This window comes from Mycteria americana, chromosome 1, assembly GCF_035582795.1.
Source record: "Mycteria americana isolate JAX WOST 10 ecotype Jacksonville Zoo and Gardens chromosome 1, USCA_MyAme_1.0, whole genome shotgun sequence".
In the NCBI taxonomy this organism is placed as follows: domain Eukaryota; kingdom Metazoa; phylum Chordata; class Aves; order Ciconiiformes; family Ciconiidae; genus Mycteria; species Mycteria americana.
In genome coordinates this window covers 95,160,155-95,187,784 of record NC_134365.1, presented here as the reverse complement: position 1 = coordinate 95,187,784, position 27,630 = coordinate 95,160,155, and the positions used below count along the sequence as shown (strand labels likewise).

Genomic DNA, 27,630 nt, shown 5'->3' with positions numbered 1-27,630 from the left:
AAAAAAAGATGATGGTGAGGAGGATGAGTGTGAATGCGTGCCCTCAACGTATGTAATCTCACCTGAGGTGATGGGGAAGTTGGGTCAGTGTGTCCTGCGCTGTGGGGCCCTGGAGCATAGTGTGCAAGCGGGATAAGAAACTCTCAGAAAGAGAGGGGGAGAATTGCAAGCTCCAGGAGGTGAAAGTGTATTTATTTTTCATGTGCTGCATCGGAACGCACTAATTTTGCCTGGGAGGGAGGGCAAGCGCAAGCAAAAACAGTCCGGCTCTCTAGGAAAGGTAGGGGGGAAGCGTGATGCCAAATAGTTCTGGAAATGTTGCTTTAGGCCTGTCTCTTCCCTCCGCATCCACACAGGGCACAGGATCAGCACCCGTATGTACAGACCCTCCCGTGGGCGTGTGCCAGGGCTTTGTAACGGAGCCACGCTCTCCCCTTGAGGCCAGGGCACCCCCGGCTCCCCGCCCTACCCCCCTTCTCCCCTTCCCCCTTCTCCCATGTGCTTTTATTCCTTTTGCAAACAGCCTATGCCAAATCTGACTTCACAGCTGGCTCTGCTCCACGTGTTTGTTTTCTATGCCTGCGCGGCGCTCGCCAGCTCCGCTTGCACCGCGGCTCAGAGGTGGAGGCGGCGGGGGGAGAGAAGGGGTGGTGGGGAGGGAAACAGGAGCAGGCTGCTGTTTTCCAAGCCCTTATTTGTTTAAAGCTTAAGCCTGTTTGAGAGAGCCTTTTTGGAGTGAGGGGTAAGTGGCAGGGGCGGGATGCGGGGGAATGGAGAAAGTAAACTGTGTGTCAAGGAAAGCAAACTTTGCAGCTGGAATTGCTGCTGGTGCTTATTGTGTGAAGGGCCTGGGGAGGTGCCTCCGGCTCCGCGCTTGCTGTCCCAATGCGGGTGCAAGTGTAAACGGGCAAGGGTGAAGAGTGGGGAGCCAGCAACAGGTCTGTGTTGTGCCCCATCAACGCAGGCATTGGTACTGCGGTCGTGTCAAACACCGGGGCAGGTGCTGGCCACGGTTCTCACCAGTGTGTCCCAATGGCAGACTGGGGCGTGGGCAGGTGAGCCTTCCTTCCCAGGCTCCGGGGTGTCAGCGTGGTGCTGCTGCAACGCATTTCCCATCCTTTTGTGATGGAGCATCCCCTTGCAGAGAGGGAGAAACCAGGTGCCAGCCCTCTGCATCTCTGCAGGGTGATGCAAGGTCTTGCTCTGTCTCCTGCCCACGTTTGGGTTGCTGTCCTCAACTGGATCATCATTTTCAGAGGGGTGTATTTATTGCTGGGATGATAAACAGGGCAAATAACGTGCAGACACAATCTTTAAAAAAAACCCCAAGAGATGTGACCATCTCCTCTTCATCTCTGGAGCAGGGGAAGTCTGTCACCCATCCTGAGACCTTGCTGTGAGTGTGTCCCCCATCATTTTTCACCTCCAGGTGGGCCCCATGGGATTTTGGAGCAGCACGATGGCTGCTGGTTGCAGCACGAATGAGGGCCATGGCTCAGCCCATCTGTGTACTATCTAGGCGTTTGGCACAGGCTGGAGTATTTTCTATTGGCGGTCATTTCTGTCCCTTTGCTTTGCTGGCCTCAAGCTTCCTCTTATGATTTTTGGAGTAGTGACATGTCTTCCAGGGGAAATTTTCCCCAGCAGAGAGTCCTAGAGGCTTTTGACCTGCTCCCATAACCAAAATGATTATTGTTAGTGAAAAGCATTTAAGTGACAGCTATGGAGAGTAAAAACGCCCATTTATTCCCAAATTTATAAAAGAGGAAAAAAAATCCCCAACTTTTAAATACTATCTTCAAAGGACAAGAAAAATGGGCTTGTGCTCTTTTGCATCCCAGCAGCAAGTCATTGCTGAAAGGAGTGCAAACTAGAAGGCAGTTTCTCTTTATGGTGGTGATGGGGATGGCTCTAAAGCCAGCCATCTGGGGATTAAACTTTGTTTTGACGTTACTGGCAAGTACTTTGTCCTGTCTCTTTTGTATGCTCTTCTGGATTTTGATGTCAACTGTGTTAAAACTAGCCTTGCGCTTGTTAATGCAGTTTCTGGGCCTGCTCCCATTGAAGTCATGGCAAAGATCAGGCTGATTTTGGAGGCGGCAGAATCAAGTCCTCTGTTACGATCTTCTGGATGCGTTGTTTTAGTAGGTATTTCTGCTGTGCCACTGGCTTGTATTTAATATAAGTTTGGTCACTTTTTTACTGCAACTCTTGTAGGCACCCCTGCTCTTCAAATACACACTGGAAGAAGGCTCAAAAGCTAGGAAAGCTACCCAAGTCTTTGCTCCAACAGGAAAATTTATCCCTTGCAACTTCCCCCAAGGAATGCTTAACAGTGTCACTGGCAGTTTCTGTGGGTTTTTTCTGGTTTGGTGGGTTTTTTTTTTTGTTTGTGTGTTTGTTTCACTCTATTATTGTTCCTAATTGGACACGGACAAGATTTTTTTCTATTGTTCCTAGACAAAGATACATTTTTTTTTTATTTAGTACTTAAAGGTTAGGTGCATGTTTAAGCATATAAAGAAGTGGGTTGCTCTCAAAAAAGCAGTCGTAGCCACTGTCTCTTTGACTTGTGATCTGCTCTGTGAACAAGAGCTTCCAAGACCCGGTTCAGAGGTGGCTGTAGCCCACAGACACACCGAAATGCTCCCTGCTCCCCGGGCACTCCTGCAGCGCTTCATGCAGATGCTGACCGGTGGTGTTTGTCTGGTTATACCACTCCTCTGTGCTTTGGTTTATATTATACAGATTCTGCTTTCAGAGAGAGGAGTGTTTCATCTGGTGGTTACCAGCATGAATGGACGCTGTGATATTTATTGTCTGTCCTGTTGCAAGCCTGACCCCATCACGTGACAGAGACAATAAAATGGAGATCAGTCTCTTCAGGGCAGCTTCATGTCACACCTTTGCGGTGATTTGTGGTCCTCCTTCCCCCGGGCCTGTTCCTGACCACTGGTCCAGCTGCAGAGAGGCTGTAGGGTGCTAATAGGTAGCATAGGATGCGGGATTTATAGCATTGCTGCCACATCGATGGCGAAATACTTGTTCTGGTCGACGTGGTGGTGTCCTGCGGTTGCGGGTGTGAGGGCTGGCTGGGTGTGTGTGCTCCCTGAGAGCTGCTGGGGGAAGCAATGCGAAGCAGGGCTGAGCAAATAAAAGCAGCTTTGGAGGAGAGCATCCTGCTCTCCCTGTGGAAAAATGCTGTTTCACGGGCACTAGAGCATGCTGTGGAAGGGCATCTGTTGATTAAGCTTTTATCTTGGAGCAGGATGGAGTTTCTAATGAGAACAGGAGTGATTTTCCTGCTATCATGAGCAACCCACGTTTAAACAAAGTGGAAGAGTGGCAGCTGGGAGAGAGAGATTTGCTTGAGATGTGGTGGTCCCAGGGGACAGCCCCTGCTCTGAGGAAGATATGGCAAGGGCTTGAGCCTGGGCTCACATGTGGCAGGTAAGCCGTGACATTGCCCACTGCTTGCCTGCCCAGCCCCTGGAGCAGTGGGGAAAAATGCTGCTTAAGGAAATCAGCCAAAATCACAGCTCCCCTATTTCCCCTTCTTTCTTGACCTGTTCATCTCAGTCTAGTTTTCCTGCCTTTTCCTTTCTGCCACCTTTATTCCCCGCTTCCCTTTGGTATCTCGCAGGGCTTTTGCCCAACATCACTTTCCCTGCGTCTGCCAGGCCTGCCTCCTCTCTGACCTCTCCGTAACCCAAGAAGCAATTAGAGCCTCAACCTCAGACTTCAAGTTTTGGGGTTTTTTTGTTTGGAAAGGATGAGAAGGGAAAAACAAAAGCAGTGCCCTGACTAATGTAAACTAGCCACAGGCACATCTGTGCCTGCGTGATGACGGCTCCTGGTGGGAACTGCCCATCCCTCCCGGCGCTCTCCTCCACTGCAGTTGCTGACAGGGAGGGGAACAACCTGACACTCGGCTTGCGTTGGTGTGGGATTCGGCATGGCGAAGCCCGGACCAGAGCCAGCAGCATCGCCCAGTGCTCGCCACCCCTCCTGTGGGTCCCACAGTATCAGCCCCCAGCAGAGCCATCCCCTGGGCTTTCCTTGCCCGGGTGCATGCTCTCCCTTATTCCCAGCTCCTTTGCCTCTCTGTCCAAATAGAAAAAGGCGTAGATAGATAAATTTTGTTACTGCTTGTATCAAACACCCTAAAGTGAGTAACCCTTCTAGCCAGTGGTGTGAAGTCTCTCGGAGGTGGGATGGTTTTCACTCTGTGTTTAGTACAGCATCTGTCTGCAGCTCTGACTGCATTGACACTGATCTCTGGCTTTAGTTGTGATGTGAATGATAAAGCGGGTATTGTTTTCATATGGCAAGAGAGAGGACGATTCAGGCAAGTAATACAGTGCAGTAAATTCCCTGCTTCTGAGACTTAAAGGTGTGTTTTCACATCACACTTGTGTCAATGGGTGACCCCTTTCCTGCTGCCTCCTCTGCAGTGTTTCTCACCACAGAGATGCAATGTTGTCCCATCGCGAAGCCTCAGATAAGTCAGACTTCCTTGCTGCACCGTGAGCTGAGTTTGTAGCAGGCGTGGGGCAAACTGAAAATGCTCCAGAGTAGGTAACTGCTCTCCACAAGTGTGTGGCTATATTGATGTGGTTTTCTGAGGGGATCCTGACCCTTTCTCCCAACACCAACTTTAGCATGAGAGTAGGCTGAGCTGCAACCCTCTGTACACTTGGTCAGGGTCTCACAGGACCCCGATACCAGCAATTCTGCCGATTCTCTGATATTTGAAGTTCAACCCTGCAGATGCACGACCTGCACCCCTCGGTAAGCGCTGCAGATGTGCAGTCCCTTTCAGAGTCCTCAGCTCTTTAAGTTAGGATGTTAGCTGGGAGGCTGGAGAGTCTACAGGTGGATCAAGGATGAGAAGGATGGGGAATGCGGAGGAAAAGTTGGTCTAAAGCTATGGCAGCTCTCCCAGGTTGGGACTGAGGTTGGACTGAAAGGTTTTGACTGGAGAGGCATCCTGTCCCGGCCGCAGGGGCAGCTCCAGCGACTGCCGCGGGGCTGCTTGCCCCCCTCGCGTGCTTGGGAGAAGGAGCCAGAGAGCAGCCAGCAGCTCCGGGCTTGTTGCAGCAACAACATCTGTTTCCTAGGTGCACTTTGTTTCTGAAGAGGCTGCGCAGCACGCTCCATCTGCGCCCTTCTCTTTTTTTCTTTTTTTGTCGCTTGTGCCGTGTTCGGCAGACAAGGACGGAGGCACTTAGGGGAGGCAAGCGCTTCCCCGGGAGGACCCTGCGCCAGCCTCCATGCCAGCGCTGGCTGCCGGGCTCTTTGCACCCGAAGCAGCATTGTCAGCATCTTGACAGCTGGCCGGCTGCATGCTTATTAGTCGCTACTTTCCTCTTGCCCTCCACCTCTCCTTCACCTCCCTAACCACCTCCATCCTCTCCCTTCCCCCTTCCCGCTCCTGCCCTGCCGGCCGGCCAGCCCTTCGGGGAGCCCCCAGCCTCTCCAGATTAGAGCTCTCCAGGGACTTGGTCCTTTTGAAAGGAAGAAAGAGAAAAAAAAAAAAAAAGAAAAAAAAAAGGGGGGGGGGAGGGGGGAGAAGGAGGGGAGGAAAAAAATTTATTAAAAAAAAAAAAGAGAGAGAGAGAAAAGAAAGAGGGGGAACAGAAGAATGAAAACAGACCCAAGGGGCAATAGTCCCTCGAGCCATTTCACTGCATTACAATGAATATGGACTCTATTAAGCTCCGTTCTGCCTGTTAGTGTTTCCCAGGGCAACACAGCTCCCATATGGCAAGCATGCAGCAGATTAGGGTAGGCCTCCGGGCTTCATTGAGGGCCCGAGGCTTGACTGGCAGTTGAACCCCATCCTTCCCCCCCCCCCCCCCCACTTGACACTGCCTGTGTTTATCTAAAGCAAAAAGGGCCGGGGTGGGAGAAGGGGGCATTCGGGGGGTTATTGTCCTGGGCAATGGGAGAGGGCAGGGAGAGGGACGGGGGGGTGATGAGGGAGGGAGGTGGGATGGAGGAGAAAGGGGGTGGGGGGGTGCAGCCCCTCATACATATTCAGGAGGGGTCTTGAATGGGCAGAGGAGAAATAAAGCAGATGGAATTCATGTTAAAGAACAGCCACAATCGCCCTCCAAAAACAAGGAGAGAAAAGCAGGCAGCCTTAAAGGAGCGTAGGGAGCAGCGTTTATCCAATTAGCAGGGTTGTCAAATTGAATTTACTCAGAATGGTGGGGGAAGCCGGGGGGGAAGGAGGGAAATTAAGTGTCTAGGGCATGGGGGGAGCACGATATTGAAGAAAGGACGCGGGTTTTCTTTCTTTCTTTCTTATGCTTTAGCCTTGTCTTTTCAAGGGCTGGAGCTGTTTTCGGGGCACGCCGAAGGGCAGCGAAAGCTGGCGTGCATACTCTGTTTTAGCACAGGGCTCCTCTCCTGGTAGCTGTGGAAAAAGGGAGGTGTATCCCGCGGGGCAAGGCCATCCTCGCATCCCTGGCCCGCCTGCAGCAGGGCTGTCTCGGGCTGGCAGGTCCAGCCACCCTGGGACCACCGTGCCGCAGCCGTTGCTCGAGGCGAGCCGCACTCGCTGCGGTGCCACCACCGTGGTGACACAGGGGAGCCCGTCGCCGGCACGAGGGTGGCATTTCGTTCTTCAAGCGGCCTCACGCTCGCTGGCTGATGAAATGCCAACGTGAAGGGGTTTGCTGGGGCTCAGCGAAGTCAGCCTGATCAATGCCTGCTGGAAAGTGGCACTCATTTCAGAGGAACCATAGAACGGAGAGGTGCCAGAAACTGCAGGCGTTGGGTCTTCAGGGGTGTGAGCAAAAGTCAGACGGGCGATGGGAAGACTTTGCGTCCTGTTGCTAATTCAAAGCCAGCGTGCCCAGTCCCCTCCCTGGTGATACTGCACACTGTTGTGGAAAGGAGCTGCCCAGGACAGTAGCTTCGTCTTGAGGAAGACGAAAAAAAGTCACAAAGATCGCTGCATGTTTTGTGTGGTTCGTTGCTGGTTTGGTTTGCATGAGCAGTTCTGTTCAAGGAAAAAGAGCTGTTTTACCTGCGAGTTTAGTTTATTTTTTAGAGAGGTGTCTATTGCCATTGAATTACTCAGCACTTGCTTGGAGAAAATCTGTGGTTCTTTTTTAGGGTCACCCAGTGCCCAAGCACGATTTGTAGTTTGCAGGTGAGCTTGCTCATCTGCATGGTGGTGGTGCCATGCCAGGTTTTGCTCTGGATATTTTTCTTCTCCCAACTATGAGTATTAATTTATCCCAGGCTTTCTCTGTTGTGGCTTCTTGATGGACTCGCTGAGCTCACAAGTAGCCAGTAAGAGAGTCTTTTTTTGCCTAATCACTTTAAAAAAGGGAGGGGGGGGGGGAACTCCTCACAGAGTTAATCAAGGGCTATGTTAACAGAGCTAATGCACTCTGAAGTCAGGAGCTTTCAGTGCTACAGAGGGAAGCAGGCAAGCTTTTATCCCTGTTTGCACATACACTGTGCTGCCTCCTTGACTTTAAACACGGTGGTGTAACGTGGGATGCTGCCTCTCTCTGCCCCCTCCTGACACCCCCCACTTCCCGTTCAGGATCCTGCCTCTCCCTACGGCATCCGCACCCCTCTCCCTGTTGGATGCCCATGTTGTTATGTGGGGCGGGAGCATCTCTCCTGCTGCAAACCTCTCCTTTTCCAAGACCTTTCAGAGAGAGGAGGTATAGCTTAATGGTGTGAACTTAATACTTTGGAGTGGGGATGGGGGTTGGTGGAGGTTAATTTTGCCCTCTGGGATGTTACTGTTTGATGGTTTTGGGAGAAACAGAGGTGCCCAGATTGCCGTCCATGCCCAGGAATCATGTGGGGACTTTGCAGCTGACCTGCTCAGGTGTGTCACCTGGACAGTATATTTTCAGCTAGAGGATTATACAGTTGTATGATGGCTTTTTTCAGACGGGATGCGAAAGATTTGAGATCCAAGAACAGCTTGCCTGATGGGATGGAGGTCCCCAGTCAGAGAGCTTTTGATTTCCAGCCCTGACACTGCTTTACTGTATAACCTTGGGCCAGGTTGGCTTCCTCTTCTAGCCCTCAGGTTCCCTCATTTGTAAAGCAAAGCGATACTGTGGCTCTTCTGTCTTTTACATATTTTTTTTTCAGTGCTTTAAACTCTATGGAACAACAACAAAAAAATACTGTCTTGTATTAAAAACTAATGATCACAAGTAAAATTGGCACACTGTACTGTGTAAGACATTGCTTTTTCTGAAGAGCTTAATAAGTCTCAATGTATAAAACAGAGAACTGGGAGTATCATTGTCCCTACTTGACCCGTCGGAAACGGAGACCAGCTGCAGTGAATTCTCCAGAGTCACCCAGGGTGTCCCCAGCTGGCAGCTGGACCTGAGTTGCTGCAGCCTTTGCCTTAGTGCGAAGCAGCCCTTTCCGCTTCCCGCCGTTCCTCCCCTGCACAAAGAGGGGCTCGGGGTCCGGCCGCCTGCCACAACCCCAAACTGCCCTCGCGTGTATCGGCAAGTTTTCCCCATCTCCCACTCCACCTCTGCATTTACCCCCCTGCCTGCCCACGGAGCTGGGGTGTGTGGTGCGGGGATGCTGCCCCGGAGTCGGGGCAGAGGCTGGTTCCTATTTGGGAGCCTTGTAAATCACAGACAGCGTGGCAGTAACAAGGGCTGCTTGGCTGGCCCTTGTTAAGCAGGAGGGGGCTTGGGGCTGTGGGCAGCATTTCCTCAGTAAAACCTTCAGTTTCTAATCAGCAAACACCTCTCCTGCTGCCTGCGCTTAATTCGGATCCCTTTTTCCTTTCCAGCTTTATCACCACCCCCGCACACGCGCGCGCCTTTCTTCTCTTTTATATCTTTCACGTCTGGTTTTTCTTTCTTGCTCCTCTCCCTTTGCAGTGCCCTCCATCTCCACGGCACAGCTGGAGCTGCGCGCAGAGGCCTCGGTGGGCTTAGGTGTGTGGCGGGAAGCCGAGCCGACAGATTTTACACCCCCACTCCCCCCCCCCATATCTGATGAAGCTCTCGTTAATTTTGTTCTCCTAATGGCCCCTCCTTTGATTTACTGGGCTGTCTGAAAGGGACCTAGAGCCTTTGCTCCACCGACAGGAAATTGTTATTTTAACCTGGCAGGAAAGAATTAAAAATAAATAAACAAATATTTTTTTGTTTTCCCTCCCCCCTCAAAGCTCTTTAAGTGACTTAACTCTTTCTTTTCCTAAACAGCAATTAAGCAGGAGCTGTTGAGGCTGGTGGTGTCAGTGGCTGCAGAGGTGTCAGCAACCAGGGGTATCTTGTAGCATACCTTTCTTGGGGAGAGGAGGCAGCAGAGCAAGACGCCGTCACACAGCAGCCCTGTGGCTCCCGGCACAGCAGCCCTGCGGCTCCTGGCGCAACCGGGACTGCCACCTCTGGGAAGGCAACTGGAGCACCTGGGGCCTCCTCTGTTCCCCACCTCTGCCGCCTCTCCCGCTGCAGCTTGCTCTGGCGGTGCTTGCAGGGACGCCGGGCAGATTGAAAGCTGCCTGATTAATAAAGTTCCTCGCTTTGCACTACTGCAGGCTGCTTAAGGGCAGCATTTTCAAAAGAGGTCAGCTCCCATTTAGGCATCGAAACAAGTTGGTTGCCTATTCAGGAGAGCTCAGCATGTCAAGAACTGAATGCTTTTGAAAATCTGGCTTCAATTGTGGAAGCTGAGAATTTCGAAATCTGGCCCTGTATCCTAACAGTTCTTTTGGAATTGATGTTTTCATTCATTTTCCTCATTATTTTTATGCTGGCCATTTACTTTTTGTATTTCACTCAGCTGTGAAAGAAATGGCCACATGTCCCTATTTAGAGCTCATATTCTGCCTGGAGGTTTGGGGAGGTACCATACACTTGTTGCAACACACCTTCTCTCCTCAGTCTCTGCTCAGTACTGTTCAATCTGCCCAGTGCTGTGGCCAGATTTTTTTTATCTCCCCTTTTTTCTCCCCACCTATTGCCCTTCATCGTTTTACAGACCTGGGGGCAGCCAGTTTAGTCATTGCATCGATGTGCCTGGGTGGTCCTAGCTCACGAAGGGTCCGTTACGCATTTCTGCGCCTTTGGCTTTGCCCTTCTGGCCAGAGGCTCTGTGCGACGCAGAGCTGCAGGGAGGTCTGGTTGGGAACGTCTTTGCCTACCCCCTCCCCCAGCATGGGCTCCAAGGAGCAACTCTTTTCCATCCAACATTTTTCCATCCTGCTGCCAAACCCATCCAGATAGGAGAAATGAGTCAGCTTTGCTCTGGAGGCTTCCAGCACTGAGGAACAAGATGTTAAGTCCTATCCCAAAATGTTTCTTCTATGTTGGTGGAAGGCTTCTATCCCCAGCAACCCTGATGGTGCAAGGTACAAACTAAACCTGGTTTTTAAGCCTAAACTAACTCAGAGTCTTTTCCAGATGAGTGTAATTAGTGACGCATCACTGTTGACACCACATAATTAGTGGTGTCAACAGTGGTTGATTTTGGAGGTTATGCTTGAAGGGACTTGTCCCCTCTTTTTGACTGAGATGGTTATGGAAAGGACATGCTCAAACAGGTGATGGGTCAATCAGTGACCATGGTAGGAGTAGGAAATACTGCTCTGCAGAGTCCAGGTGTTCTTGAGGATGGTGGTTGTGACTAATGAGCTCGTTGTGTATCTGCAGGGGGAGCAGGCAATATATCTGCTGTTTGGGCTGGCTGCTGTGGCTGGTTTGGTCTTGGGCTTCTCCCCTGCCAATGTAGACATGCCACAGGAACAATTCTGAAATGCCTTTGGGACTCGCAGGTCATCTTCTTAGTGCTGCAGCTAGAAATGTGCTCAAAATCCTGTAGCTGCATTACAGTGTCCATAGAGGGAAGTCTGTCTTTGACTTCAGCCCTTTGCCCTTGGTTGAAGCTGAATTCAGTCTGACATCTGAGGTGTCTCTTGGTGCAGCCACTTAGACCTTTAATCCTCCTAACCTGGCTTGTCTGCTTTAGCGTTTGTTCATGACAGTCTCTCCAAAACAGCTTCTTCACAGCAACCTGGGTTGTGACGGGTGGCCTTCGGCTTCAAGTTTTTTGGAGATTGTTGATGCTTTTGAATAGGAACCTGGTGGTTTGTCCAGACAGGGTAGTTCAACTCAAAATAGGTAGCGTGTTTCAGGCAGAACAGTTAATCTGAAATCTTTCCATAGATTGGGTCTCTTTGTTTAGAATGAAGGTATATTGTGCCAAATTAGTGTAATCTGCCCTCAGCTCACTGCACTGAATTTAATCAAATTTAGAACTGGCTATTTCTTTTCTCCTGAAAAAGTGTCCCTTCCACTTTAGAATAATTCCTTGCAGAAATGCCCTGAGAAACTTTTACATCTCCTAAGCAGTCCCATCTGTATTGAAACATAGGTATGCCCAGTAGCAACATGGCTAGTGTCTCAGGAAGACACTCTGGAACTGTGGCATCACCTCTGTTTTCATATAGCTCAGGACTCGTATCTACTCATTTACTTTTGTGTTCAAGCTAGAATATATTCCAGACACGGCCAAGAAGTGGCAGCAACACTTGGCGAATATCTCAAGTGACACTGTGTTGGAAATGTTTGTGTTTTGCTCCTGAAAATTGCCTGGTGTGCATTGCTGGCACAGTACAGATGTTCACTGCGCCAAATCTGAAATGGGGAAGGGGAGTGAGCGTTATGTGTCTGTGTGCACATATGTAGATTTGTACCGAGGGCTGAGGATGGGATGTCTTGAGACGCTCACAACCATGCTTGGGGGAGAGGCTGGAGAAGAACAGTGCTTGCATCAGTGCCTGTAGCCTGCTCAGGCCACCGGCTCAGTGAATCCCTGGGAGTTTAGGGATGTTGGTAGAGAAGCCAGGCAGGGCTGGAAAGCAGAGGGAATTCTGAGGGTTTCATCCGTCGTGTCTCTTGTCATCCGCAGGAATCCGCAGCCGCACCTCCACTGCATTCCCTGAGGCAGCTTATGGGATCCTTCCCTGGGCGCCTCTGCCCCAGGACACACCGCATGGGATGGCAATGACACGTGGAAAGAAGAGACCCATGTCCCCCATCCCTTGCCTCATCCTTGCAGCCGCTAGCTGCTTTGCCAGACTGAGTGAGTTTCTGTTCTTACCCATTTGTTCCATTTCGTTTATGTTTTGCCTTGATGCTGGTTAGCATAGCCATGCCTCAAGCACAGAGTGGTTTTCTCTCTGCACTGCTTCCTCAATAGCCTTGACCAAAGATCTAGGTTCAAACACTCCACCAAAGGGTAACGGATACAGTCGGAGTTGGACATCTTTGTCTAGTGGTGCCAAGAAGAAATGGGGCTGGTGTGCATCTCAAAGCACTAGGGTGGGTGTGTGGGGTGTCTGCAGCTAAGGGGAAGGTGGGGATCGGCACAAGCGGAAGTGATGGGGAATGCAAAATGTACCAGCACTGCAGTTTTTTCCTCCGTCCTTTCTTTTGCTGAGTCTTACAGAGCTTTCTTATTCCCATTTTTTCCCTCTGTGCAGGTGAATCCCTGCAGGTCACAGTACAACCTGCCTCCATTGTCCAAAAGCTTGGGGCCCCAGTCAGCCTTGGGTGTGTGGTGGACCCCCCCAGAGTTAACCTCACCTGGAGACTGAACGGGAAGGAGCTGGCTGGATCGGACAAGGTGCTGGGTATCCACATCGAGCGAGGGAAACTTGTCATCACAGCTCTCAACAACCACACCGTGGGGCGATACCAGTGCATTGCTCGTGTGCCCGAAGGAGTCATAGCCAGTGTCCCCGCAGTGGTCACATTAGCTAGTGAGTAACTTTCGTCCTCTGCCATCCGCTGCATTTCTCAGGCCATCACTCACGCATCTTGAGACGCTCATCCACACTCATTTGTTCACGCGGGCATCAAGGGAGGGCTCCTTTGGTTTAGGCCGCTTTGTAGCGTTTTTGATCGTGGACTGGCTGTCCTGTTGTGGCCCAGCCATGACCCAGGCAGTCCTCCTGCATGGTAGGCTGCAGACCTGTCCTGCAGTGACAGTTATTGTAAGACCACAAGGAGCAGGAAATACTGAGCAATGGGGTTTGTGTGCGTGGTTGGTTTGCTGGCTGTCATGTTGCCCCATCTGGTTGCTGACTTCTTGGTAACCTCAAGGTTACCAAAAAGTACCTGCTGGTGCTGATGGCCAAACCGCTGCGTAGGCTGCTGTGGGGCTGTCGCCAGTGCTGGGTCAGTGTGTGCTAAGTTTTGCTGCCTTCCTTACCCACAGTAAGTGAAGTCCTTTGCCCTGCTCGTGCTGTGGTGGGTCCTGCGCTTTTTTGTGTTGCACCTGGGTTCATCATAAGCAAAGTACCAGTCCCCACGCTCACAGTAAGGAAAGGTTGGTCTGGTTGTGGTGAGGAGGCACTCCTGAGCAACTGCATTAAGCAGCCCTCTGTGCGCCATTGGGAAGGTCCTTGCCAAAAGGCAAGGTGTGGGAGAATGGTTGCATGGAGATGTTGAAGGCAGAGGCTGTGCTGTCTTCATTTGGTAAGGCAGGTGAAGAAGTTGGAAGGAAGCAGCTACAGGAGAGCAGAGTATCTAAAAGCACTCGTAACAAGGTTTTTGTCCTTAAGGGGCAGGAGGCTGTATTCGTTACCACTGCCGTTGGTCCTGGGAGGGCATGCTCCCCCTTTCCAGGGCTTTGTCCTCTTCCTACGAGGTGGCAGTGGCATGGCAGCAAAGACCCACCTTGTTTCTGAGCCACAGCTCTGAGCGAGGGACTTTGCTCCTATCTCTAAGCTTACGTGCTCCTCACTCCTGCCCTCTGCCATTGGCAACAGACCAAGGAGATGTGTGTGCATGGGAGGGAGTGTCTTAGAGTGGGGAACTTCTCTTATGGGCACCTGGTTTTGGCCAGATGTTATGCTCAAACATGAGAAAGTGCTGTATTTGGATGCATCTGAGAAAGGGCAGCCCACACCTGCTTGGAGATGGGGGGGTTCTGTGTGGACCACCCGTGTTTAGGCAACGGAGAGTCTGATCTTCTCAGAGACCCATGCAGTTTTTGGTGGAGGAAGCGCGTGCATAGGAGACCACCATCCCCTGGCAGTGACAGCCCCCAGGCATGGAGAGGGCTCCGTCTTCCCAGCAAGGGGGAGTTTGGGGCTGTCTTAAGAAAATGAAGAAGTGAAGATGTTTGTGCAAAGTGGGGGCTGGCTTTGCTTTCAAGCCAAAAGCTATTGGCTTGTCACTGATAAATTAATCAGGAGTCAAATGTTTAGGCCAGGCTGGGTGGGAGGAAGAGGCAAGAGAAAGCGAGGGTTGCTGAGCTCTGAAGCGGGGTGGGAGGGGGTTGTCACAGGGCCGAATCTGTTGGGGGATTTGGCCTGAGCCCCGTGCCGAGATTAAGTTTCGGAGAACACATTCCAGAGCAGAAAGGGGGCTGTGTGCGCTGGTGGCCTGATAGAGGGAAGGAGAGGAGGGGAGAGGTGGATGGGATTACCGAAGGCATGGTTTGCATTTAGGAGAGCAGGGTGTGCACAGCTCCTCAGCCTGATCGGTTCCTTCTTAGGCTGATCCCCTCTTCTTTTTTTCCCCTCACCCCAACCCACCACCACCACCTCTGTCTCCTGGGATAAAGCATGGCTGTTTGACCTATCTGTCTGCTTTGGTCTAGCATCAGTGGTGGATGGGAGACAGGTCCTAGAGCACCAGAAGGTCCTACCATGTCCATCAGGACAAATCAAAGCCACAACTGAGTAGTCCGTTAGCCCTCTCTGGAGCCAAATCACCTTCGGCTACCAGATTGCAGCTGGGGATGGGGGTGCAAAAGAGAGGGACTTGCCCATTGCTGTGGTCCCTGCCATGGCAAAGGCACTACTGCTGAGGGGAGGTCAGGAGCACCATTCAGTGGAGTGCACAAAACTGGAGCCAGAAATTGGATGAACAAGCAACTAATCCATCATGGAGCACCCCTGTGCTGCTGTCCCTTGTCCTCAGGGGGAGTTGGGGGTGGCAGAGGCCATGCCCCACGCACCCGGGTGGCCTCCGGCAATAGAGAACCCCCAGGTGGGGAAGACTTGGCAGTCAACGAGTGAAGAGAGACAGAGGGCAGCCCAGGAAAGACAGTGGGGCTGAAGGTGTAGGAGGGAAACCTTCTGGAGGGGTTCAAATAACAAGTTTCGTGTTTGTGAGCTGGAGGCTGCTTGCAACAGTGGCTTTGCAATAGTCTGAAATAACAGAAGGCACAGATCTGTGGTGGGACTGAGTTTGAAAGCTATGGTAGCAGATGTGCCACGGGCTCTCACTCCTGCTCCAGACCTCCTCTATGGGCCTTGCTCTGAGCTGGTTTAGTGGGGACCATGGTCCTGGCAGTGGAGAGGGAAGCCCCTGGCAGGTCAGCATTGCAGTTGATACATCTCTTCCAGATCACCTGCTGGGCTGAAAGAAAACCCTCTGAAAGTCTTAGCCCCATCCAAAAATTATTTTGGGGGGCCAGGGGGAGAGTGAAACTAGAAAGTGAATGAAAGCAGCGGGGTGGGGCCGGGTGGAAATATTTTCAAGGTTTTAGGTTTATTTTGGAAGAGGACCTGGAGTCATTGGAAAAAGTGTCTTGCTAGGTTTTGAGGGGTGTAGGTAACATCATCTGGCCAACTTTTAGGCTATTTCCACTCCTTTGTATCCTCCTCCTTTGGAGGAAACACCCTCGCAGTGCTCCAGGCTGTGCATGCCCAGTCCCTCAGGGCCTCCTTGTACTTTGCTGACAGTCAGCAAACAGATAACCATCACTGCCGCGCTGGCAGCCACGGCGTAGCCTTGGGACCGATACCTCGTTCTCCCATCTGTGGCACAGCAACGCCGAGTCCATCTCTGCTCTCCCTGGCTCAGAGGGCTGGTTGAAACTAGCATTTAATTCCTCCAGCAGAGATAAAATAGCTATTGTATAGCTGAGGGGTGGAAGGAGGAGGGATTTGCAGAAAGGGGAAGATTTCTTAAAGCAACAAAAGGAGGAGCACTTCAGGCATTACTTGGGCACTTTTGAGTCCCGTTAGAGCTGACCTGGTGCTCCATGACCCCACACTCAGCCTTAGCAGTCCATGGCACATCAGTGCAAATAGATACCTGCTGATCACTGCTGGCCTGGCGTGCTGCACAAGATCAGCCCCGCATGGCCCCGAGGCAGCCCTTTAGCCCGGCAGTGATGGGCTGGAGTCCGGGACAGCTTGAATGGATGGGACAGGGGTATTCCTGGTTTTCCAAGCCAGGTTCTAAGCCTTCATATGGCTGAGAGCTGCAAGAAAGAGAAAGGTAGTTTCTCTGCCCCCTTGCAGGTGGCAAATTTGCCATCATGCCAGAAGCCCTGCTCCAGCCCCTCTCCTGGGTGGAGGTGCTGTATGGAAAAGGTATGGCTGCAGTGGGCTCTGGTGGGGCCGGATAAATCCACCAGGGGCACGAACGTGGCACTGTGGACTGGTCCTGCAACAGCAAAAGGCTTAGAAGGTCGAGACTCCTTGGTGGAGCTCACAAGGCAGCTGAAGTGCCGGGCTGGAGCAAAGCCGGCGGGCAGAGGTGGTGAAAGCCATGCAACTCCCAGCGTTCAGCTGTGCGCATGGAAAAGCAGCACAACAGCCAACCTGACCTGGATAGGTATCACATTTAAAAACAAAACAAAAAAATAGATGAGGGGTGCAGCACAGGGACTCCACCTGTTCTAGTGTACCCCCGCGGTCAGGGACGAGAGGAGTGCGGAGCGCCTGCGTCCCGTGGACGCTGTGGGACAAGGGAGGCTCACTGCCCCACGGCCCTCCGTTGGCGCTGCCGGCGAGGGCAGCCCTCGGCTTTGCAGCAGCACGTGGGGGAAGCTGGGCCTCAACGCGCGGCGCTCCTGGGCAGTGACCCTGCGCCGGGTCGGGCTGGGCATCCCCCAGGAATTTGCAGCTGCTTTCTGAAGACAGCCCCATTCATTTTCCTCCGGCTGGGCCTCTCCTCTGACAGCTCCCCGGAGGCGATGGCGGGAGGGAGGGAGGGAAGGGGGCGGCTTCATGTTGGAAAAGCATTTGCTGAGCAGGCACGGGGGGCTCTGGCCCCAGGGGCAGAGGTGGCGTGAGGAGGGGAGAGAAGGAAAACACAGGTGGTGTTTCTTGAGCTGGCGGAGCTGTGGCACGAGGGCTGTGCGACGGGCCCACGGCGACGTGGGGGAGTGGGGCTGGGGCACAGCGGGGGGGATGCGCGTGGGGGTGCATGAGCAGGCGGGAGGCTGGGGGGCTGCGTCTGTCCCAGCGAGGCGGGAGGGGGCTGGTGGTGACAGCACCGGTGCCCAGGCTTCTGCGGTGCTGACTGGCCGGGCAGCAAGAGCCATAATCCCAGGCTGCTCTGACAGCCAAGAGGGGATTAGTGGAAGATGCCTGCCCTCAGGCTGAGGGGCTCCTGTCCCTGCCTATTCCCCTTCTTGGGGTCCCTCCCTTCCTTCTCTCACCCTTCCCTACAGTGGTGAGGACTTTCACCTTGAGGGCCGGCATTTTATTTACTACTGCTTCTTCTCTGAAGTTATTTATGGTCTCCCATTCATTTAATCTGGTCTGTCTCGGCAGCCTCGTTGCTTGGCCCCCAGCCCTGGGATTCAGCTGGTTTCCCTCCCCGATGACAGCGCCGCAGCTCGCTGCAGGGCTGACCTTCCCCGCACCCCAGCTCGCCCCATCGTGCCTCGGAGCAGGGTGCAGATGGACACAAGCAATGGCCTTTGGTTGCACTCTCTTCTAAACAAAAAAAAAAAGGGGGGGGGGGGGGGAATAAGCCCTGTTATCCCAGCACGGCTGGGTTGGCAGTGCTCTGTCTGTCTGTCTGCAGCACCTCCCGGCCGGTGGCTGGTGGATGAGGACTTGCTGCTTCCCTGTGATCAAGCGTGTCTTTTAAGGACAAGGACATGGGCTGGCACGTCGGGCGCTGGGATATAAAAAGGAAAACCCAGCCAGGGGAGAGGGGATGTGGTTTCTCCCAGCTGCGGCGGGAGTTAGACCTGGGGTGCAAATTGCATGTTAGACATGGGGCACAGCTGCTGCTGGCTGGGCAGCCGAAGGGGCGTGCGCTGCATCCCCTCCGGTGCTGACCCGCTTCTCCACCCCTCCCTGCGCTGCCTGGTGGGGGGAGGCATGCATGGCTCCCCACATCTCAGGGGGGGCTCATTTGAAGCCCCCAGGGTGAAACTGTGTGTTCTAGCCCAGCGTGGCAGCCTCTGTTTTGCTGCGCTGGGGCCAAGTGCAAAGGGATGTGCGAGGGGGGGCTCGTCCCACGCACAAGGAGTGCCCCCACCACGCGGCCGGCGGTACCGCCAACCACCCCTTGCCAGCTCCAGCCGACCCATCAGCGTTAATGGACAGCTGTATGTGCCCCTACCAGCGGGGAACAGGGCGGTTGAGACCGCCCATGGCCAAAACCCACTGGCAAATAAAACAGTCTTGTTTGCTGTGTGGGAGCAGGAATTTAGGGGAGTAGTTTGGCAGGAAGCTCGTCCACTTGCATATTGGAAAATAGTTTGTCCCGGTGTCCACCTGATGTCTTTCCCCTCTCCCCTGCCAGTTTCACTCCACTTCCCTGGTGGCACCCAGTTCTTGCTCCCCCAGCCACCGCAGAATCCCCTTCCTCTGTCCTTTCCCCCTCTTCCACAGCTTTGCCCCTCGTCCCCTGCGGCCGGGCTGGGAGGGGAAGGCAGGAAGAGCCAGAGGTCCCACTCCCCTCCGTGGGGCTGGAGCACTCACAGCTGTGAGAGCAGTGGGCTGAGCTGCTGTCTGGGGGGCTGCACATGAGGCACCCCCACATCCGCCCAGCACAAGATTGTCCCGGGGGTCCCCCAGCACAGGGGACATCATTTTCCATCTCCAAGAGCGTGGTGCTCCCCGGTGGGCTCCGCTGTGCTGGGGCCGTGGGTCTGCTCTTCGTCCGGGCTCCTGGGCCCCTTCTCCTCTTCGGGGTCTGTGCATGTGTGTGTGTGTGCGCAGATCCCTGCCAGCATTGCTGGAGCCTATGCCTTGGCTCCGAAATCTTAATTTGGCTGTGATGAATCCAGACCACCAAGGCGCACATTAATTTTCCTGATGCTCGTTTATATTTTGTTGATCAGAGAAATATGCGTGATGTGGGCAGGCAGACACTGGGCTCTTGCCTCTTCTCCACCTCTTTCCATTTCTGTGGCTCTTACTATTTTATTCCTTGATCAAATATAAAAAGCAAAGAGGAGAAAATATCCAGCACCCTTCCCCTCCCCAGCAGTAACTTTCGTTGTTGGAGGAGCGCGAGGCGCTGCCAGCTTTTCACAAGTTAAGAGTTAACCTTCATCTGGCTTTAATACCCAGTGGAAACATGGCTCCCCTCCTCAGCTTGTCTTAAAGGATTAATCACATTTCTGAAGTTCACCCGTATTCCTTCTTTTTATTATTATTTTTTTTAATTGAACGATGCCAAGAAATTCCAGAAGTATTAAGCATGTTCACTGCAAATCATTTTTATGACATTGCAAAACCTCCCCTTTTCTTTTCAACCTCCTCCCTTTCCCTCAGATCTGGGCCCGGGAACGCTGGCTCCCCCGGCAGCCGCCCGGCAGCCCCTCCGCACCGCGCTCGGGGAGGCTTTCTCGCCGCCTTGCCAAGAGAGCTGGTTTTTATTTAAACTCCATAAAGGATCTTGCTTTAATCAGAAAGTCTGCTTGAGAAATTTCATGTCACTTTTCCATGACTGTGGGTGGGAGAAGCTTGGAGCCAGAGTTGTCTTTTGCTCTTGGAGAGCTGCTGCATTTCCCAGAGAACAAAAACACATTTTTCTGCCGGCCGGGGCTGCCAAGGGAGGCTGCCTGCCGTCCGCCCGCCGCCAGCCCTCCTGCTTTCCCCCAGCTCTCCAAACTGCCCGAGGTCGCGGGCGCCACGTCCCGGGATGGGTTTTGAGGGGCGAGCGAGCTGCTGACAGCGCGTGGCCGCACTGTGCCATGGCGAGGGATGCGACACGCTGCCTTAGCGTGGGGTTTTGAAAAGGGAGTGCGGTCTCGTCCGGGTTTAGCGGCGTGCTGCTCAGGAGACGTGTGTTAGTGCCGGGTCCCGGGAAAGATGTGCCGGCTTGAGCCTTGATGTGACAACGTGACTTGTGACCAGCTGTGGGACGTGCAGTTGTCGCTAGTGGTCGCCTGGGCTGGTGCACAGCACCGTAAAAATGCATGTGCGGGACTTTTTTCCTGGCACAAAACCCTCTCCCTCTCAGCACAGGCTGACTGAGACAAACTTTGGGCTTGCAGCGCCCCAGAAAGATTTGCCATCGTGCCCAGGGAGAGAGGGGACCAGTTTCATCTCCGGGAAGCTTGGCGGGGCCAGGATGGCTTACTCCCTGCCCTGCCAGATCCACAGGGTTTCACCTCAGTCCTCTGCTCCTGCTTTGAAAAACAGGGAAAAGAAAACAAAAAGTCAAGCGCCCCTTCCCCCCTGCCCCTGTGCTTCTGCTCCTGCTGCCTGCATCAGCCCCGTCGGGGGAGCAACCCCTGTCACAGCCTCGCAGGGGGACGCGTGCTGGGACGAGGTGTTTTCACGGCTGCTTCAGGGAAGGGGCAGCTGTGCCGTGTAGAGGAAGAGCTGCTTTTCCTTGCAAGTCCCTGTTCTTTGAATTGGGGCGTGGGCACTGCTCGGGCATGCAAAAGCCTCGTGGTTAACCAGCCTTCGGCTGTGAGATATTTGATGGGAGCAAGAGTGCCCGGAGCAGAGACACTGATTGCTCAGGGACTGGAGGAGCTCAGGGAAGCTTTGGGAGCGTCCAGTGCTCACACACCTTCTCTCACTGTGTCAGTCAGCATCTGTGCACCCTTGAAGTAGGCTGGGCTCTCTGAGTTATGACTACAAAGTTAGCTTCTTGGTAGCAGGACAGCAGCCGTGTTTGAAATAGCAGGCGGCAGAAGGACCATTTTTGGCCGCCCTTCAGTGTTGCAGTAAGTTGGCTCATTTTTTACTCCCAGGCCAGGATTTTTCACACCCAGTTTCTCAGCTGTGGAGCAGGCGGTTTCTCCAGAAGCTGTGTTCTAAGTTATCCATTTTGTAGGAAGGAGGAGGAGAAAAAAAATAAAGCTCTGAAACCAGGCCAGTTTCCCTAGCTGCTGGGGACAGAGCGGTCCTCTGCTGGCACCGCCATGAAACAGCCCCGGGTCTGCAGGGAGAGGATGAGCTGACACCAGGATGCTGAGCCAGCCACTGAGATGCCCTGTCATTCACTCTCTCTGCAGATCTCAAAGATTTCAAGTTCGATGGCCAGCATGTGATCGAGGTGGATGAAGGGAACACGGCCGTGATCGCCTGCGACCTGCCTGAAAGTCACCCCAAGGCTCAGGTCCGCTACAGCGTGAAGCAGGAGTGGCTAGAGGCCTCCCGAGGTGAGTGCCATAGAGGTTTGTCCCGCTAGGTCCCCTCCCAGGACCCTGTTTTACCCTTCCCTACCAGCAGTAGCTTTCTCTGCCTGCTGCCTCCTTGTTGTCCCTTCGCCGCCGGTCTGAGCACAGGTTAGTTTAGGGTCTCTGCCAGGTCTCCCTGATGTCTCCGCTGCCTGGCACTAGGGAGCCATGTGTAACACGAGCTGTGGAAAAGGAAAGAAAGTAGAACTAGGTGATGCACCACGTCGCTCTTCATTGGGCATCTCCATACGTCCGTGAAGTGCTCCTTTAACCCAGCGTGGATAAATGCAACTTTTGAATTTGGGGAAATTTTCTAAATTTGGATCTGAATTTTGCAGCTTCAGTCCAGCCTGTACTTGTGACAAGCTAGCTTCACCTAAAGCCCTGTTCCTCCCACCATTGCATCATTGCTCCCCTGATACTTGAACCAAAAGGGGTCATTTCAGTGCTGTCAGTGTTATCGTGGTGTTTTTTCCCTTCCCACTTGCCCACCTTTGCTCCAGAGCACTGCATTTCTTCCAGATGGGGGCCATGTTTTATAACCATGTGTCCACCTCCTCTTTTCTCCCTACAGACAATTACCTTATCATGCCATCCGGGAACCTTCAGATCGTCAATGCCAGCCAAGAGGATGAGGGAACTTATAAATGTGCTGCCTACAACCCTGTGACGCAGGAGGTGAAAACCTCGGTCTCCAGCGAGAGGCTCCGCGTGAGACGTAAGCTGCTCTCCCTTCACTGCACATCTTCCCTGTAGCACTTCCAGCCCTGGGATCACGTACCAGTGCTATTGTAGCTGGTCTTCCATGTGAACTGATATCAGTTTCTGGGAAAACTCCTTTCCAGCAGCAGAAGGCCCCAAGGTCTGCTCCTGGGGTATGTGTGTGCAACCCTAGGTTTGCCGTACCTCCTCAGGAGTTGTTCTTGGTGATGGGTGAGCAAAGGCCCTTAGCCCTGTGGCAAGACCTCTTGCTGTATGCACGCATCCCTTAAGGAATGACCCTCTTGCCCTGCTTTGCCGTTTATCTACCGCAGCGCAGGGGAGCAGCGCTAGCCCTACCATTACGCCTACCTGCACTCTGCACAGGGCGCTTTCCAACTGGCCACCTTCCGTCCCACCCACCTCTTTCCTCCTCCTCTCCTCACCAGGCTCCACAGCGGAGGCAGCCCGGATAATCTACCCCCCCGAAGCTCAGACCATCATTGTCACCAAGGGCCAAAGCCTCATCCTGGAGTGTGTGGCCAGTGGGATCCCCCCCCCACGGGTCACCTGGGCCAAAGACGGCTCCAGCGTCTCCGCGTACAACAAGACACGCTTCCTGCTCAGCAACCTCCTGATTGACCCCACGAGTGAGGAGGACTCGGGGACCTACAGCTGCACGGCTGACAATGGGGTTGGGGAGGCTGGAGCCGCGTTCATCTTCTACAATGTGCAGGTGTTCGGTGAGTGCTGCTGTAGCCCTTGTTTCAGGAAGGGCTTGGACTTTCTCCAGTGCTTTCAGGGGAAAATACTAGTGCTGCTGTGCTCTTCCTCTCCCTGGACAAATCACAACGTAAGGCAAACCCCTGCTTGCGGTTCCAGTTTCTGGGAGATGGGATGAATTCTTCCTTGAGGGTAGTAGCTCCTCCTTCCTGGCTCCCACCATGAGCTGGAGATGATGGATCCTCCCTTCACCTGCGGAAGCTCTTCTCTTGTCATTTGTGGCACTGGGTTTGCGCTAACTCTCCACGCTCTAGTGGAGGACTGGCTGCTTCTTAGACATATTTGACATTGGCATAGGAAAGACATCAGAGTTACTTGCTTTTTGCTCTGTTCTGTAGGGAAGCTCTTTATGGGGTGGGAAACGTAAGGGGTACTACACCTTAGATATTTCCACCATGCATCCTTCCCCTTCTCACAAGTATTAGGGAGGCTAAGCCTATGCTTTATTGGATTGCATTTCATCCAGGTGCCGGTGGTGTTTTGGCACAAGCGCAATTTGCAGAGTAGCATTTCAGCTCAGAAAAATGGGACTTGTAGGTGGCTGCTGTCATCTGAGGGGGCCTTGGCCCACCTCTCCTTGCAGTTCATGTGGATGCTGAAGGGGAGGCACAATGAAGCAGACCCCTGTGGGCCCCCACTAAGGGAGTGGGACTTGAGGGTGGGGTAAGGATCCATCACTCTGCCCTTGTCCCTGCCAGAGAGGGAAGTGCAAAGCCATGACCATGCCATGCTCCCTGCCAAGTGGCACTCGGCAGCCGTGTTTCTTCCCTGCACAGAGCCCCCGGAGGTCACCATGGAGCTGTCCCAGCAGATCATTCCCTGGGGCCAGAGCGCCAAGTTCACCTGCGAGGTGCGAGGGAACCCCCAGCCCTCCGTCATGTGGCTGCGCAATGCCGTCCCCCTCTCCGCCAGCCACCGGCTCCGGCTCTCCCGCAGGGCGCTGCGACTGGTCAGCGTGGGGCCCGAGGATGACGGCATATATCAGTGCATGGCGGAGAACGAGGTCGGCAGCGCGCAAGCCATGGTGCAACTGAGGACAGCCCAGCCAGGTAAGTCCCTCTCTCCAAGCTTGTGACTGTTCAATCCCAGAGCCCAACACACAGGGAAAGAGCAGGGGGAGCAGAAGAATAAAGTTGGTGCGTAACCCTCCAGCTTGTGTTTGAGCTGCCCTGCTCTTCCCTCCCTTTTACCCTACACTTTGAGTGCTTTTTTGACTGGGATCTCTGTATCTCCCTGTAGAAACAGATGGTAGCGGTTTTGCTTCTAAGTGCAGTGCTATGTGTGCATACTTGAGCTATCTCTACATGAGGGGCATAGGACATCTGGGTAGTGCCTTACCCCGTGGCATAGTCAGCTCTGCCTCTGAGCTTGCACTGAGCAAGAGCATAAACGCTGATGTGGGTGGATTCACCTGGGGTAAGAGAGGTACCACTTGCTTCCTTGGACCCTGCTGAACTTATCCAGGGTAAGAGGAGGGGCTTCAGCGAGGGAAGAAGCCCCATGTGGCCAAGGCCTGTTCTCAGAGAGGCCCCAGTGAGGTGTGTTAGGTTTACAGCGGGAGAGGGAGAGATTGTTGCCAACACCTTCTTGAGTGGCACAGCAGGCAGCACCGCCTGAGACCTGATACCTCTAAGGTACCTGTGCTGCAATGGGTGTTTAGTGCCAGTCTTCTGAGAGGTTCAAGAGGCTCGTAGCTCTGCCTTCACCGCAGACTGGGATGGGCATTTACCCTGCCTCGACACCTTGTCTTTCAGGAGCTACACTCAACCCTGGGCAAGATGCCCCGCTGGGCTCAGCTCAGCCTCCAACACCGCCTTCCAGGGACAGTGCCTTAAAGCTGCCCCTGGATAAAGCTGGACTGCTAAAGCCTGGGACGACCCCGCTGGCAGCATCTCCACAGTGTGCAGCCAACAGGGAGCTGGTGTCTCCAGCCGAGGCCCCCATCATCCTCAGTTCTCCCCGGACATCCAAGACAGACAGCTACGATCTGGTGTGGAGACCCCGGCCTGACAGCAGAGCCCCCATCCTCTATTATGTGGTGAAGCATCGCAAGGTATCGCTGTTTCGCCCTGCTCCCATCTTTCCTCTGCGCCGTTCCACAGGCAGGCTGGTGGCCTCACTGCACGTTTTCACACCTCGTGAGCAGGTGCGTTGGGGCAGGGGCGCCCATCGCTCACTGGTGGTGCTGGTTGGTGGGACCTCCTCAGCTGCAGCCTCAGCCTGCTGAGGAGGTTTGCCGAGTTGTCCAAGAAGAGCCCATAGTGGTGCCCATCTGCCTAAGTACGCAGAGGGCGTATGCACACACATGTATTTCCAGTCTGAAGAGCTTCCAATTCCCAGTCGTGTGCTTACACAAGTAGGAAGTCCCGAGGGCAGACTGCACAGTGACTTGCTCTGTAATGCTTTTGTCTTCAGGAACACCTCTGCCTTGAAAGGCTTGGGCTGCAGGACACAGAGCAGCAGCCTCTCTCTGCTGCATGTAGTTGCCCTGCTCAGCAGCGCTGAAGCACCCACACTCAGTGACTGTGAGGAGCAGGCAGAGAGCTGTCACAGCCATGCTAAATCCTCTGGGAAGGTCCTCAACCACCAGTTTTATTCTGGAAGCTGAAAGGCAGTGCCCTATTGAGCATGTCTCTTGGCTGGTGGCACAGCGTGAGCACACAGCGCGCTGCCGAGCCCTGCTTGAGCCCACAGGCTCCTGCCCTCTGCGGTGCTTCTCAGCACCACGGGCAGAGTGCAGGCAGAGCTGTAGCAGTTTCGCTGCTAAAGCAGTTTCTTTAGAGAAACTAGCCCAGCAGTTTCTCTAAATAGCAAAGCATTGTTGAGGTAAAAATTCTGCTTTGAGAGCATCTCATCCCATTTTGCTGGGGATAAGTGGGAAAAAAGGGGCTTGAATTTATCTGTTTGCTGCTTGTATTTCCTTTGTGTAGGCAGGGAGTTGAGTAGAGAGGCAGGTTTTGCTTTGGGGTTTGAGTACATTCCAGATCTCACATGTTTTGGATTCCCAGCCACTGCAAGGCACCGTTTTCAATTATATGTGAATATATGTATCTATTTTCCTACAATTGTTTGATTTTGTGAAAATATGGTATAATAGGAGGCTGTTATAATCCCTACACATCCTTGATTTCTTTCTAAACAAAACTTAAGCTGAGGGTTTCAGCTAACCATCTCTTTAAAGAGCCCTTCAAAACAAAGGCAGAAGATGCCAACACAAGAATACAATAGGGCAAGCTTAAATAAAAAAAAAAAGATGCCAAAAGCCTCACCAGACTATTGGCTCTGGTTGTCTGCCAAGAAGGGATTTGTCCCCCAATGGTGTATCATGTAACTACCACTTCTGCATGCGATCTTAACTTGCAGGCTGGAGTTTGTCCATATTTTGTTTTTCAGCGCTTCACCTGGAAGGGGCTGTAGGGCAGTGGAGGTCACCGTGGGTCACTGCAGTTTGCAGTAATATGTTTTCAGTGTAGTCCAAATTCTCAGCTGGAGTCTCTTTTCTTAGGATGCTTAAGGATTGTGTGGAAAGGAATTAGTCCCAGTAACCCTTAAACTTGTTTAGAAAGAGTCTCTTTCTATCAGAGATCCTTAGGATCAAGTTATATAATGATCTGGTTTTGACATCCCTGACTGGAAAAGCATGTGTGCAGAGAGGGAAGGAATCAATTCAGCAACAAAAGAAAAGGCTCTTTGTGTGAAAGATGGCTATAAGGAAAGTAAAACCTACTGACAGAAGGCTTACATTTGTACTGGGCAAGGGTCTGTTCTCCTCTGGAAAATATCTGCGGATGTCTCTTTTTCCCCTGCTCTTATGCTGCCCCTACAATCTCAGCAGCCTGTAAGCAGTCAGATGCCATGCAGACGTTATCTTTGTTTCTTAAGAATTTCTCTTTTTCTTTCCTGGATATTAGGAAAGCATTAGGAAAAGCAGCCTTTAGGAAAGCAGTCTTTAGGGCTCCCCTCCCTGGCCTCACAACTCCGTGGGCTCCGGAATAAAAATAAAACGAGGCAGGCATTAATCAGTCAGTGTCAAACGCTTGGAGAAGATGAATGATACGGCAGAGTCTTGGCATTTCCGTTTTGTTGCATTGCCTGCATTGCTAATGCTCCTTTCAGCACCGGGTCACTTCAGTGTCCTGCCTATTTGCCTGCAAAAATATTATCCTTGCAGCTGGGGAGGAGGAGGAAGGTCCCACCTTCCCTCCCCCTCCACATGGGGCATCATGGCATCACCAAAAAACGAACTGTGTTTCCAAGCCTTTCTGGGGGCCATGGCCATACACGGTCTTTTCCCTGCAGAAACCTGTGCTCAAACGTTACGGTTCCTCATTTCAGCCAGGAGGTGCCAGCGAGGAGGCTGGATAAAACTGGATAAAAAGCGGTTAGTCAAATGATTTAGGTCCAGATGACCAATGTGGTGTCTGGGTACCTCATCCCATGGAAATGGCCAGCATCTAAATGAGCAGCTCAGCAGCTGGGCTGCAGGAGAGTTTTGGCTCCTAAAGCAGTTCAAGTCTCTGGCTAATGCTGCCTTTTGTTGGGCACACCTGCTCCAGAGCTTTACACACGTTGAGGGGCAGTGGTATCAGAGGGGACCAGCGGACAGAACGGGGCTGAGTGAACCTCTGGGGTCAAGAAAACACCCTGGTGCTTGGTGACTTGTCCTGCTTATACCTGAATCCTTCAGCTTTGCAAAATCAGGCTGGAAACATCTCCCTCCTTTGCAGACAGGGAACTGGCCTCCGGGCAGGGAAGGTAGCCCTGGTTGATACACAACCTGTCATGAAA

General features: G+C 53.0%; 1 protein-coding gene across 8 annotated transcripts in view; it reads left to right on the top strand.

The window, feature by feature from the left end:
- Positions 1-27,630, top strand: part of BOC (BOC cell adhesion associated, oncogene regulated) — a 56,373-nt gene that overhangs the window by 19,201 nt on the left and 9,542 nt on the right. For 4 of the 8 annotated variants that reach the window (XM_075513130.1, XM_075513112.1, XM_075513120.1 and 1 more), the window contains exons 2-8: positions 11,923-12,096; positions 12,497-12,775; positions 21,196-21,342; positions 21,935-22,078; positions 22,509-22,802; positions 23,619-23,891; positions 24,597-24,895. In XM_075513130.1, the coding sequence (XP_075369245.1) occupies positions 12,012-12,096; positions 12,497-12,775; positions 21,196-21,342; positions 21,935-22,078; positions 22,509-22,802; positions 23,619-23,891; positions 24,597-24,895 (1,521 nt within the window). In that variant the 5' untranslated portion in view covers positions 11,923-12,011. Of the gene's footprint in view, positions 1-11,922; positions 12,097-12,496; positions 12,776-21,195; positions 21,343-21,934; positions 22,079-22,508; positions 22,803-23,618; positions 23,892-24,596; positions 24,989-27,630 lie in introns of all 8 variants that reach the window. The other 4 variants (XM_075513087.1, XM_075513094.1, XM_075513079.1 and 1 more) reach the window with 1 other exon arrangement.